The 12,289-nt window shown below is 42.5% G+C and overlaps 1 protein-coding gene across 1 annotated transcript; it reads right to left on the bottom strand.

Annotated features, from left to right (window-relative positions):
- Nucleotides 1-535: 535 nt before the first annotated feature.
- ALB (albumin) lies at nucleotides 536-11,486 on the bottom strand. The gene is made up of 14 exons (XM_009874385.1): nucleotides 11,358-11,486; nucleotides 9,846-9,906; nucleotides 8,929-9,061; nucleotides 7,634-7,848; nucleotides 6,785-6,917; nucleotides 6,482-6,579; nucleotides 5,403-5,532; nucleotides 4,587-4,801; nucleotides 3,922-4,054; nucleotides 3,004-3,101; nucleotides 2,706-2,844; nucleotides 2,236-2,459; nucleotides 1,623-1,755; nucleotides 536-586 (listed from the first exon to the last, which is right to left on the bottom strand). The coding sequence occupies exons 1-14, from the start codon at nucleotides 11,440-11,442 to the stop codon at nucleotides 536-538; spliced, it is 1,848 nt and encodes a 615-aa protein (XP_009872687.1). The 5' UTR covers nucleotides 11,443-11,486.
- Nucleotides 11,487-12,289: the final 803 nt, after the last annotated feature.

The following is a 12,289-nucleotide window of genomic DNA, read 5'->3' as shown; positions in this document are numbered from 1 at the left end:
CCTGCTCGTGTGCAGCACTTCTAGCAACTGTTTTGTGTCAGGAGCGCTACAGAGCTTTGCCTTAGGGTAGTCACCAGATGACAATGACAGTTGCAGGTTTATAAAGCTTTTGTTTTTATTTTTTTTTCCAAAGTAATAGAATTGAAAAGTTTCTGGAAAAGCCTGTGGTTTGACAAAACACTGAAGAGTTAGGAAGTACTCATGCTCTACCATGGGGAAAAAAAAGGTAACGGGCAGGAGAAGTTACCCAGAAGTTTTTTTCTTTGTGTCCTTCTCACGTGCAACCTACATTGTAGAAACAAAGAGGATTATTTGGTAAAATGGCAGCATTCTAGCAGTACCCGAACCTCCTGTGTGCTGTGTGGTGCCAGATGATAAACCAGCCATTGGAAAAAGCCAGCGCTCGGTGGTTAAAGGGAAGCCAGCTGCCTTTTCGCGCTGCAGGAGTTAGATGGGTAGCAGAGTGCCAGGTGATGGAGACAGACAGAGAGAGAGGACCCCGTGTATCCGCAGTAGTGCTGGTACTTACCACCTGTTAAGCACCAATTCCTAGAGCGGCTCTGCTCTGCTCTATTAGTTTTACACCCTAGAAAAAAGAACACAGTTGTGAGAGAGATACCAAGGGAGCAAAATATGTAGTGCCTGAGCAGGAACTACAATAAACTTCAACTTGTGGTTACGTTATGCTACAAAAGTTAATTCTAATGGTAATTCTTAACCTTAGAATCTATGTGCTCATATATGCTGGGTACTTTTCAGTTTCACAAAGGTAGAAAATAAACTTTTAGAATGAATTACAGACAAACTAATTCTTTCCTGAGTCTTCCTAATACATTTACCTACACACTGCTTTGGTTAAAAATAAAAAAAGGATTCAGTCAATGAGCAGTTTATTAGTAATGCAGTTCTGTGCTTCAAATGCTAATGAGGTTGCTGTTGGAAATTCTCGTTTAGCATTCCTGTAAATGCTCTGCACTTGCTCAGCAATAAATCTGCGGATAGAGTCCTGTGGTTATTTCAGAGATGATCAAACGTTGAACCAATTAATGTATTTGGGGTTGATGAGTTTAAAACAAATGGCATGGCAGTTCCTGGGACATAATCAGCTGGACTCCCCCACAAATACATCACAAATACATCAGGCAGCTCTGATAATTGATCCAGATGCACTTTCAACCAGGAATCCCTCAGGGTTCTCTAAGAATCTGCAGCACGGAAGGAAGTTTATGTATGCTGAACATGTAGTTCAGATTCTACACAGACATATTTTTCACCTATGGCTTGTTTCTATCTATGTAAGAGTTATTCAGCTTTTCTGGACAGGGACCTAAGAACCTCACGTAATCTCGAATAAAGCTGTGCTCTGAGCAGATGACAGGACTATGTTACTTCCGGGCAACCTCGGCGCATGAAATTGTTCGATGACTGTAACCTGTGACTACAGTCTATACAGTCCAAAGATATGGTATGCTCTGCAGGCAGATTTTTTTTCTAAGGCCACTCGCACAAGTAACCACATCGGTTTGCAGAACTGCTTTTGTAGTGCTTGGCTTGCCAGGGAGTTTCCTCTATACATTTTTGTTGTGTTTTTTTTTTTTTTTTTAAAAGGAGATAGGAAATACCTCTTCCCCGAGGCATGTCTCAATATCCGACTGCTTGCAGCACTTGTCTGTCATGGAAGTGAAATTATCACCAATTGCCTTGATTTGTTCTTCTGTTATTTGGGGCTTGCGTTTAATGAGGTTGATGAGCAATCTAAAAACAAAGCCACAATATACAGTTAATGCTACCTGTTGTAGTTGGATTTCCCAGTTTAAAGTGCACCATTTTATGCAGGTAGAGCTCATTTATGAGTTCTTCTGTGCCTATCTGTGACTCCAAACTCCCAGTGTGCCACAACCATCTGTTGGCTTTTTGTTACAGGTGTGAAATAACTTCTCAAAATGCTCTGTGTCGTGTCTAAAACAAGCACATCTTAAGACTTGCATGGGCAGTGGAGTGACATGAACCCCGCCAGCTGAGACATGGATGTCATTTGAAGAAAATACCCTATTTTGCCTCTTCCCAAATGCATGATATTATGCAGTGACAGAGCACAAACACCTAGTTCCATCTGCTTTCCTCCCTGTTGCTAGTGAAGTCCCAGTTAGATGACAAAATAGGGCCTTTGTAGCTTCCTTTGTAAGGCGTTACCCTTCCTAAGTTGTTCTACCAGGTATTCCTTCTTTAGCTTACTTCGCCTGCTTCACTTCCTGTTCGGCACGGGGAGCAGAGCACAACGTTTCATCGAAGTCGAACACCTGAGGGTCAAACGGTGGAGGCACGTATTTGGTGTCTACCCCCAGGGCAGTGAAACACGGTCTCCTGTAAGCGTAGGAGTCGTTGCAGCAACGTGAGACGTTGTCGTTGATAGGTGTGGTCTCCTGTCTCCTGCACAGGTCCTGAATCACCAAGCTCAGCTGCAAAGGGAAGAAGGACAAACCTGAGTTACACCTTCTGCAAGAACAGAAGACCTACGTGATCTTTGTGTCCCAATAGCATGTTCTCGAGTCCATCAAAAAGTAACAGACTTCTGACTGTTAGGTGGATGCAGAGCTTGGGGTTTAAGAAAAACCACTGCGAGTCTACTATTTCAACAGACCTGAACATTTTATGGAGAGACTAAGTCTCCAAGAGGAGCTTAGAGAATTCACAGCTGTACTCACGTATCCCTCGGAACAGGGCAGGCGTCTGTCTTCAGGAAGGCCGCAGCACTTCGTGCCCACGGCTGTCAATTTCTTTCCAATCTCATACAAGGTGTCAGTAGATACCTGAGGCATTTTCTTCGTGTAGCGGGTCACAATGCTGAAAAAGTCGTATCAACATGACTCTTAGCTCAGGTTTGAAGGATGCTCGACTGAGCTAGACCACTGAAGTGGAAACAGAAGTGAAGAAGAAATAGATCTGCCCAAAGCAGACAGTACAATTGTTTAAACTCAAGAATACTGATCAGAGAGTACTTACGCTTTAAGGAAGTCTGCCTCTCCATGGGTGTTGAGAAACTCGCAGTTTGTCTTCACAACATCCTGAGTTTCTCTGATATGTTTGTTCAAATCATCTTCCTGCAAACACGTATTAATTTAGTAGAAATGTTAGAGCAGGACATCCTAGTAACAATCATACAAATACACCTTTTGACATCTTCTAAATCTTATTAGCTCTAAGATAACCCGTTTGCCAGGACGGCTGCATCTGTATAGCCCGGGTGTCGCAGGGGAGACTTGATTCTCAGGTGAATCTTAACAGAAATTCCTTTAAAATGGTAATAAGATTTCTGAAATTTAAATGAAATTAATTACCCCTTGGACTAAATTTCTGGACAAAGGAGTTCTTCCATTTGTTTTAATTGGGTGTATATTGCTCAAGAATAGAATTATCAACCATGAGAGGAACATCCTCTTCCTATGGCAAAAACTGTCACAATTTGTGCTGTGACTCGTGGGCAATTCAGCTGAAGATTAGGAGATGTAAGTGTAGCTCTGTGCGACCTGACCGTGCAGGTTGCCATCATAATGCGTGAGCAGCCATACTCCATGTAGGCAGCAGAGCCCCCAGAACAATTCAGCTAACCAGCAATTAGCTGATGTCTTCGGGACAAGCAGAATCACTTCTGAGAGACAAAAGGATCAATCAGGCAGCTGAGTGACACTAGTCTGGAGTTTCATAAAATGACCAGTGAAGTTACCCTGTGATCTGAGAACAGTTTGCATCCTTGTCACGGGCCCCAGACTCCTTCATCTCCCATTGGAATACTAACTTCCCCTGGATTTAGTCTCGCAAAATGCTTTGTCTGCTCTTTCGTAGGAGCTTCTCAACCCAGTTGTTTTGTGGTAGGTACCAACCAAGCATTCCTGTTACCTACCAAAAAATCCTTGCACCTACCGCGTTTCCGTAGCACTCGGCAGGGTTGTCTGTTTTGCAGCATTTTTCCAGGAGTGCTTCGTATCCCTTAGCAATTCGCAGAATCAGCTGCGTGGAGAGCTCAGTGTGTCTTCGTGAGTATTCATAAAGAAACCTGAAACACAGGCGAGCTGATAGAATTAGAGCTCCCAAATAGCTTGCTCCTTTGTTCACACACAGCACAGTAACTGACCATGGCAGTTCCTCAGGTGAGATCAAGGAAGGTGGACAACGAGTTTGGAACACTGCCTGCTCGGTGTAGTAGAATTTTGTGGTTGTTCTGTTGTCTGCCAACAAGGCAAACGTGAGAGGAACAAAATAGCTCACCAGGACAGACCAGGACATGCCCATGTACGTGGGCATGCACAAGGCCCTCAGACCAAAGGAAGGCACTAATCAACTCAGCTTGGATAAGCAGGACAGTGCTGAGGAGGAGTCACAAAGCACGAATGAAAAAGGCAGGGTTCAGCTGGGGCTGAAGCTACAGGATTTACATTGGACTTCCCTACAGTCTTCTCTCTGTACATTCTTGAAATGTCCAAGAGGACAGTTTTTCCAGCAGTGTGCAAGGCCATAGCTCAGCAAGGACAGAGGATCAGTTGCAGGAATGTTCTGACACAAGCAGATATACTCTAGGCACTACTTACTCGGTCAAGAATCCATCATGGTCTGCCTCAAATTCTTTACACACATCCTGATTTTGTATGTATCTCTCGACTAGCGAAGGAAGATCTTCAGGCTTGTCATCAAACTCGGCATCGATAATGCACTGGCTGCGCTCCACCACTGATTTCTCACAGCAGTCTTTGATTTTACTTGAGAACACATCTTGTTTAGAGCATACATAGCTCATAAGCTCTGCCTGTCAAATTAAAATGCATTATCAGACAAGCTAGGAAATAATAATTTTAAGATAGATTAGTTAATCTCATCTCACTTTGTCAGAGTCTTCCCTTCTCATTGAGGTCACCTTTTTACTTACCACTTTCCTAAAGAAATGCCGTCCTCATACCAAAAGAAATCATCAGAGGGACGGGCACATCATGTGTGTGTTAAGCACAATGTTCACAGGAACGGGGGAGAGTGTGGTTGCCTCCCTGATCTTAAGAACTTTGAGAAGACAAATTCTGGGAAGCCAAGGCAAGTCACTGACTGGTCTCTCACAATGATGCCTGATGGATTCTGTGAGCTTTGATAGATTTCATGATTTGATTTCAGCCAAACATTTCTGCTATGCTGTAAGTAACAGCTCCTTGCCTTTGTGATCATAAAGGGCCAGATCCACAACTAGTCCAAAACAGCACAATGAGCTGAGCTGCCAATGGGTTTTTTCATTGGCTGAGGAACCTCTGAGCAGCACTGACTACAAGTTCCCTGGACTTGGAATTAGTAGCTCCACAAAATATAGTCTTTGTAAATATTTTTTCAAGTACATGAACATTTTTGAAAAATACTTAGCTTACCCTGTCATCCATGCACTCTACCATGTCCCCACTGCAGCACTCTTTGGTGACATCCAGACTCCCACGTACAAGTTTAATAATTTCTGAGACTGGAGCCTTGGGATATTTCTGGCTCATGCGAGTAATCAGACTAGGTGGAAGAGAAGAAAAATACTCTTAAAGCTCCATCTTGAACAGGAACTTTGCAAGTCACTAACAGTTAATGATACTACTGATCCACACAGTTTTAAGTAAACATTCATCCTTCTCATCTAATTTCTGTGGATACTAAAAAAAAAAGGGGGCAGAGCCACTTGCACCACTAACCCCTTTAAAAGAGACAGAAAAAGCAAGTTTGTGATAAAATACTCTTAAAGCTCCATCTTGAGCAGGAACTTTGCAAGTCACTAACAGTTAATGATACTACTGATCAACACAGTTTTAAGTAAATATTCATCCTTCTCATCTAATTTCTTGTGGATACTAAAAAAAAAAAGGGGGGCAGAGCCACTTGCACCGCTAACCCCTTTAAAAGAGACAGGAAAAGCAGGTTTGTGATTCTCATGTTCTGAGCTGTCTGTGTTAAGAATCACACCCTGTATTTCCCCCTTTACTTTGCTGATTACCTCTATGCCCATCGCTAAAAGCTTTAGGTGTCAGACTGGGGCACAGCTTTGGCAAAAATGTAGCTTCAACACACTGGAATCTGGTTCTGAGTGACGGTCCCTCAGTGAATTCTGCATCTCCTGGATTGGTTCTAGAGACAGTTTCACTTCTTTTTAGTACTCACTCTCGGCCTGTAATACACAGGTTCTCCTTTGTGTGCCATTTTTATGCAGAAGCCTGAATGAAATTCTCCATTTAAATAAATAGGCTAAGAAGCGGCTGTTGGCCTAGTGTAGAAAGACTGACACACTGATCTCTATTCCATTGGACCAAATCTCTACTCCTCAGCCAAAAGTACACTAGGACGTAGCATGAGGGCAGTTTTCTAACTCGGCACGTAGCAGTTAAATATGTAAGTTGATGCTTTCCTCTTGAGTGGCTTCAGGCTTAAGCTAACAAGCCGACTTTTAAAAAAAAAACTGATTGGAACTTACTTTGCTTGGAAAATTCTGTCACCAAACTTCTTGATGATTCCACAGAAATACTGCTGCTTCAAGCTTGCTTTCTTGGCTTTTTCTTTTATGGCAACTGCCTATAGCAATAGGAAGCACACTGTCACGTTACATGATTACAACTAATAGACTGATTAAAAAAGCAAATCTGAAAATCACTCTTCATGAAGTTTGGCTTTTAAACTCACTTCTCACTTTAAAGAGAATTGCTGCTAAGGTTAGGCAAGGCCTTCATGTAGCAGACCAGTTCCTTAGCTTTCACCCACAGTGGAAAAATTGCCATACCTTTTCATCCAAGCAAGCACCAACGTCGCTCTCTTTGCAGCACTTTTGAAGCGCGTGTTCATAATCAGAAGCGAGACCAAGGATGCTTGGGGCATACAAGAAGGGGTTTCTTCGTGCAACAGTATAGATGAAACTGTAAGGAAAAGCTAAGTTAGGTGTTGCCATGACAAAAGGAAATGGCCTTAAATCTTCTACAGCCTGTGTCACTTTGAATTCTAGCTGAGAAGTGTAATCTGCTTTCCTAGCGTAACGCCTAACAATGGGCAACGCTCTGCTAAGTCTCACCGTGCCCAAAGCAGGACCTAACGACAGAAGGGGGAGCTCCTCAGGCTGTCAGCCACTTAGTTCGCCGTACATACGCTTTTTCAAAATGCATTGTCAGATACTTGAGAATTCTCATGCTGAGCGTGAAGAATTCATCTAGGGCTTTCTCACCAAGATTTCAGTGCCAATTTTTATTCTTTTTACAGTTATCTTTCTTCATCCATCCAATTACAGCGGGGGTAGTGGGAAGTTAGAGCAAGTACGTAATTAGATCAATCAGTACTGGGAACGCTGTAGTTTTTCAGGGGTTTTGTGAAAGAAGAACAAGTCTCCCAAGATTTATAAAATGTGATCCCTTAGAGACCCTTTCTGAATGGAAAAACCTGCTCTAGCATGGAATGAAGACATGCGGTCAGAGCTTTAGATATTAAACCACTGAGCGACTGTTTTATACAAGCAGATATGAAGGGGAATAGCTGTAACTTTTTCAAAGGCTCTGCATGTCTGCACACCCCGTAGAGCTTGGGGAATCCCTCCTGCGCACGACTAAAGCCACAAACAGTACCAAACGGTGAGTTTGCTTACTGTCCCAGGAATGACACCCGGTTGTCCTGGTACTCCTGGCATATCACGTCTGCAGCTGGTCTTTGGTAGGGCTGAACGAAGTCTGGCTGGGGAACTTTAAAGGACAGGAAACACTCATTCCTTTCAGGATCAGCTTTAGCACAGCAGTCGGCCATTGCACCATACGAGTCGCGGAGACTTTCTACTTGGCAGATTTCATCCAGGAAAATGGAGGGCTGTAAGACAGTTGCTGGGGGTTAGATTCTTGTTTGTAGACAGTGTAATGTCCATTCCATCTATTCAAAAAAGAAAATCTTGATGGAAAAGGAAATGCATTTTTACTGGGTAAGATTTAGACCATAAATCAGAGTAATCCATTTTTTTCAAGAGTTTTACAAAGTTTTATTTCATGTGGTCCAATACCAAAGCTGTTATGATGCTTTATTAAAAAAAAATAAAAATTCAAATACTCTGTGCAAGACAGTGATCTCCATTTAACTCATCATCTGCCTAGACTGAATTTTCGGATCACTTCAAGCAGTATTTGATATTCCACTTGAAGATCAGCTTGGAAAATCTTTAGGGAACTAATGTAGTCATGGCATTTGGTCTGGACATTAGAGCTTGCATGAACACAACATCGAATTTTCTGAAGGGCCAGTTTGAACCTGCCAGACTTTCAGGGACCTTGCGTACCTGCAAACTTTGTTTTTATGTGATCTTAGGCGAGTTTTTTAAAAAAATACTTCTTAAACTATTTTAAAGTACTTTGTCAAGTCACCCCAGTGTGAAAACCCACGCACTTTAGTGATTTAATACGTAGAATCAGACCTGTATTTTTACAGCTGGGGTATTTGTGCTAAACGCTGATGTTTATTTCCAGGCATGGTTAGCTCAGCCAGCTGAGCGCGGCGCTGACAATGCCAAGCTCGCGGGTTCGATTCCTGTTCGGTCCTCATGTGTTGCCTGAACTAGTCGAGAGGTGGCGGCCCTGCCCATGACAGGGAGGTTGGATTAAATGATCTCTAAGGTCCCTTCCAGCCTAGGACATTCTACGATGCTACGAATACTAAACCTAACGTGCCAAACCGTGGTGTTTAGGCTTCAATATATGGCTCCCTAGACCATTTAAGGACTTCTGCAAGGCAGTTTTGGAACCTGAAAGAAACAAGTCCTTCGTTTCAGCACTAAAATCTGAGTGTGGGCCGATGACAACAACAACACCTGGAAGAATCGTGTAGAAATCCTCAGCGAGGATGATTCTGGTAGCTGTGCAGAACGACGAGGAACACAGTACCCAAGGATTCACTGCTTACCAGTGATTTTGTGCACTCAGGAGCATCTTCATTGGCCACACACTTCTGTGCCAGATCAACGACGTCCTTCACCAGCTTAGACAGGCCGTCGTAAGAACATTTCTGGAGATACTGGGCAAATGTGATCAAGGTACTGAAACACAAAACGCATTTTGGAATATGGAGATAAGAAATGTAACAATGTTTTCAGAGCCGCTTCTGGATTCGAAATCATCTGTTCACATGATGTGCATAAACATCTAAACAGAGTAGCATGAAGAACATAGTTTTGGATCCCATATCCTTCTTCTCACTTCCGTTCTGAGAAATGTTTTTAACCTTATTTCCTCAGAACAGAAGTCTTGAATAAACCATTAGAAACAAAACAGAAAAGATGGCAACTGAGGTTTCTGCCACTTTCACTGGCACGTTGGTAAATGTTGCAGACTACGATGTTTTTCTCTGTTGTTACAAATTACCACCTTTGAATTGACTTCTTGCCAGGGCTCTCTGCCACTCCCCAAACAGGTTTCATAAGAAAGTTATTGAAGTGTCTCAGAAAATCTATTGCAGGTTTCTTTTTTGAGGTTGGTGGTTTGCTGGTGGTTATTTTTTATTTTTAATTTTTATTTTTTTAATGTCTCATACAGCATAACCCTTTTCAGCCAAGGGTACCACAACTGTATTACTCATGCCTGGTTTCTTTTTGCATGAGGAACACAGGTTTTCTCGTCAGGTTTGCAAGGAGTTCTTTTCCCTGCCAGCAAGAAAGTCATCGTGACTTTTGCAGGTCTCGGAATATTTGTAGGTGCTGTATCCTAACAGCACCAAGGCTAACTTAGCGCTGTGCTTCAGGGAGGTACATACACTTCCCTTGACTGTCGAATATTGGCAGAGATGGAAAACAGTAACGAATTGTAAGCTGACCATTCACTTACACTGCCTTAAATGTCTCTTCTTTCAAGTCATTGTAGCGATGGGCAATCTCACTCTTGTACTCTAGGAAGAAAAAGACAACAATGATGTTCACTGTTGCACTGGCTGTGCCAGACCCCTTGAAGGACACCTTCTGGGCACACTGGGCCAGATTTTCAGAAGTGTTCAGCATTCACACAGCTCTTAGACTCAAGGGAGTGATATCACTGTTTTGAAACAGACCACGGTGAGGCTGAGCCCTTGTGAAGTCCCGCTTTCGGGTCCACCATCCTGGGCCGCCTGTACTGATTTCCCAGGAACTTCGATCTAAGCCTTTCTTCAGGCCGCCTTGAGCGCTTTATGGCCTCAGGTGACCCTTCTTATCCATTCGTCTGCACATACTTAAGTTTCATGCCCTCGTCTTTCTGAGTGTACCAGAGCACGGGATTTTTAGGATTCTAATACAATGTTTACTGCTGTAAGCATGGAATTCAGATACTCAAAATTACTGCTGTTGTTTGGGAATAAGGATTAGCAAACACGCCCTCTGCATAACACCAACATTATCATGTCTAGGCTACAAATAAAGGAATGCAGCTGCAGTTTGATGAGAGCAAGCACGAATGGAATTTTCTGGTTTTGAACACAAAATTAGCTTGGCAGATTCATCTTCTTCATGCTTTTCATGAGAAGGAAAGCAGAAATCCCTTCGCTTGGTCCTGATGGTAACAAGAATACAGGTTGTAGTTATGCCTTGCTCTTGGGGAGAAGACTCCCACAAGATTTTCCCAACAGACAGTGAGGCACAGCTAGAATCGGACAGTTATTTTATTCTAGGAACAGCATTAAGCAGCATTTAGAAAACATAAAGAGCAATTCCTGTACTTACACCTCCTTTGATAATAAGGATTTCAGTGCAGAAAATGGTAATTTAAATATTTTTTTGGCTGCTGTTCACTGGCGTTTCCAGCCAGCTCCTGAAAACTCAGTTTGCTAAACTTGGGTATTTTCATGTTTCAGACAAAAATATAAAAAAAGTGGAAAAATTTCTAGGACTGCCTGCAGAAATATCTGTTTGGCCAAGCTCTAAAGTTTTGTAATACAGAGAGAAGTGATACAAGAACGAGTTTCTGGCTAGCCTCCTTATAGCGCAGACTGAGAGGTAGATTTTTGACCTACTCCTGGGAAAACTGTTGCCTTCAGCTGCTGAAGAGCTCACTTTGAGTGAGACAGCACTTCCAAAAGTGCAGTGTATCCCCTTTCTGCCGGCTGGAAAGGAACAGATTCTGAACAATTAACATCTGTTCCTGCACTACACACATGTTGAAAAGGGATGTCACTGAACTTACTTGCCCAGTTAAGCTGTGCTGAGTGTTCTACCCATCTCCTCCTGATTTCTTAATTCAGTTTCTTTTCAAGTCAATCGAATTTTTCTGTTCTCTTTGGATCACGCAATGATAGTTTTTGAAATAGCATTCAAGACATTAAATTGATATAACACAGACTGCGTAGATGACTAATTAGTCCTTTCTTACCTGCTTCTCGAGCAACTCTTTGCAGATTTCTGGAACGGGCAGAATTTAAAAGGAAAATAAATGATATCAATGTTACCCACTTCATGGCTGCCAATTATGATGTGGGCTATATTGCTCAGAAATGCTAGGAAGATTGAAGCAAAAGCATTTGGTTATATACCTTTTCCTACCTGTGTCTGTCAAATATTAACCATAGAGTTGCATTTGTAGATTTCCATTTGAAGCAAATTACAAAACTTGGACTGTCCTTGCAAAAACCAAGTTTGATATTTTTTTTGCTTATTATGAGTTACTTTGGGCCTTTTTGTCCTGAAAAGGTTGAACCTTCCGGCACCCAAATAGATAACAGTTTTACGTAAATTTCCTTATCAAATGACAAACAAGGAGTTCAAGGCATCAGACAAAAAAGTCATCCAGTCTAATCCTATAGCTGTGCTTTTTTTTCTCTTTCTTTTGCTAGTATTTGTTCAAAAGTAAAGTAGGTTGGTGTTATACAGTGCCAGCTCACCCAGACAGGATTCAGTCCACATAATTGCTTGTAATTAGCAAATTGGAGAATTTTACGTGTAAATCACTTGACAAAGGTGACATGGCTCATCAAGACTTTGGTATAAAAAAACCACAGATGAGTGAAATCCAGCAGTGAGCACACAGATACAAGTAACCAGCAGCTCCAATCGCAATGGGCTTTTGAATTTGTAAAGAATCTTTCAGTAACGGAGCTCCAGAGCAGACACCAATGACAGATCTGTGTGAGGAAGCTGGAACTGACACGCTGACGCTGTGTGAGACTGCATCTCGCTCCAGATTCTGGGATGTGCGTTTGGGGTGACACCTCAGGGGAAGGCTGCTCAAGCAGCCACGTGGCCGTTTGGCTGACCGTCTTCCTCTGGCAGAGGAGAATTCATCACCAGAATGTGGATCTTTTTGAT

Source organism: Apaloderma vittatum, unplaced genomic scaffold (assembly GCF_000703405.1).
Source record: "Apaloderma vittatum isolate BGI_N311 unplaced genomic scaffold, ASM70340v1 scaffold19958, whole genome shotgun sequence".
NCBI classification, from domain to species: Eukaryota; Metazoa; Chordata; class Aves; order Trogoniformes; family Trogonidae; genus Apaloderma; species Apaloderma vittatum.
The sequence above is the reverse complement of the archived record's forward strand: the minus strand, read 5'-3'. Positions and strand labels throughout refer to the sequence as shown.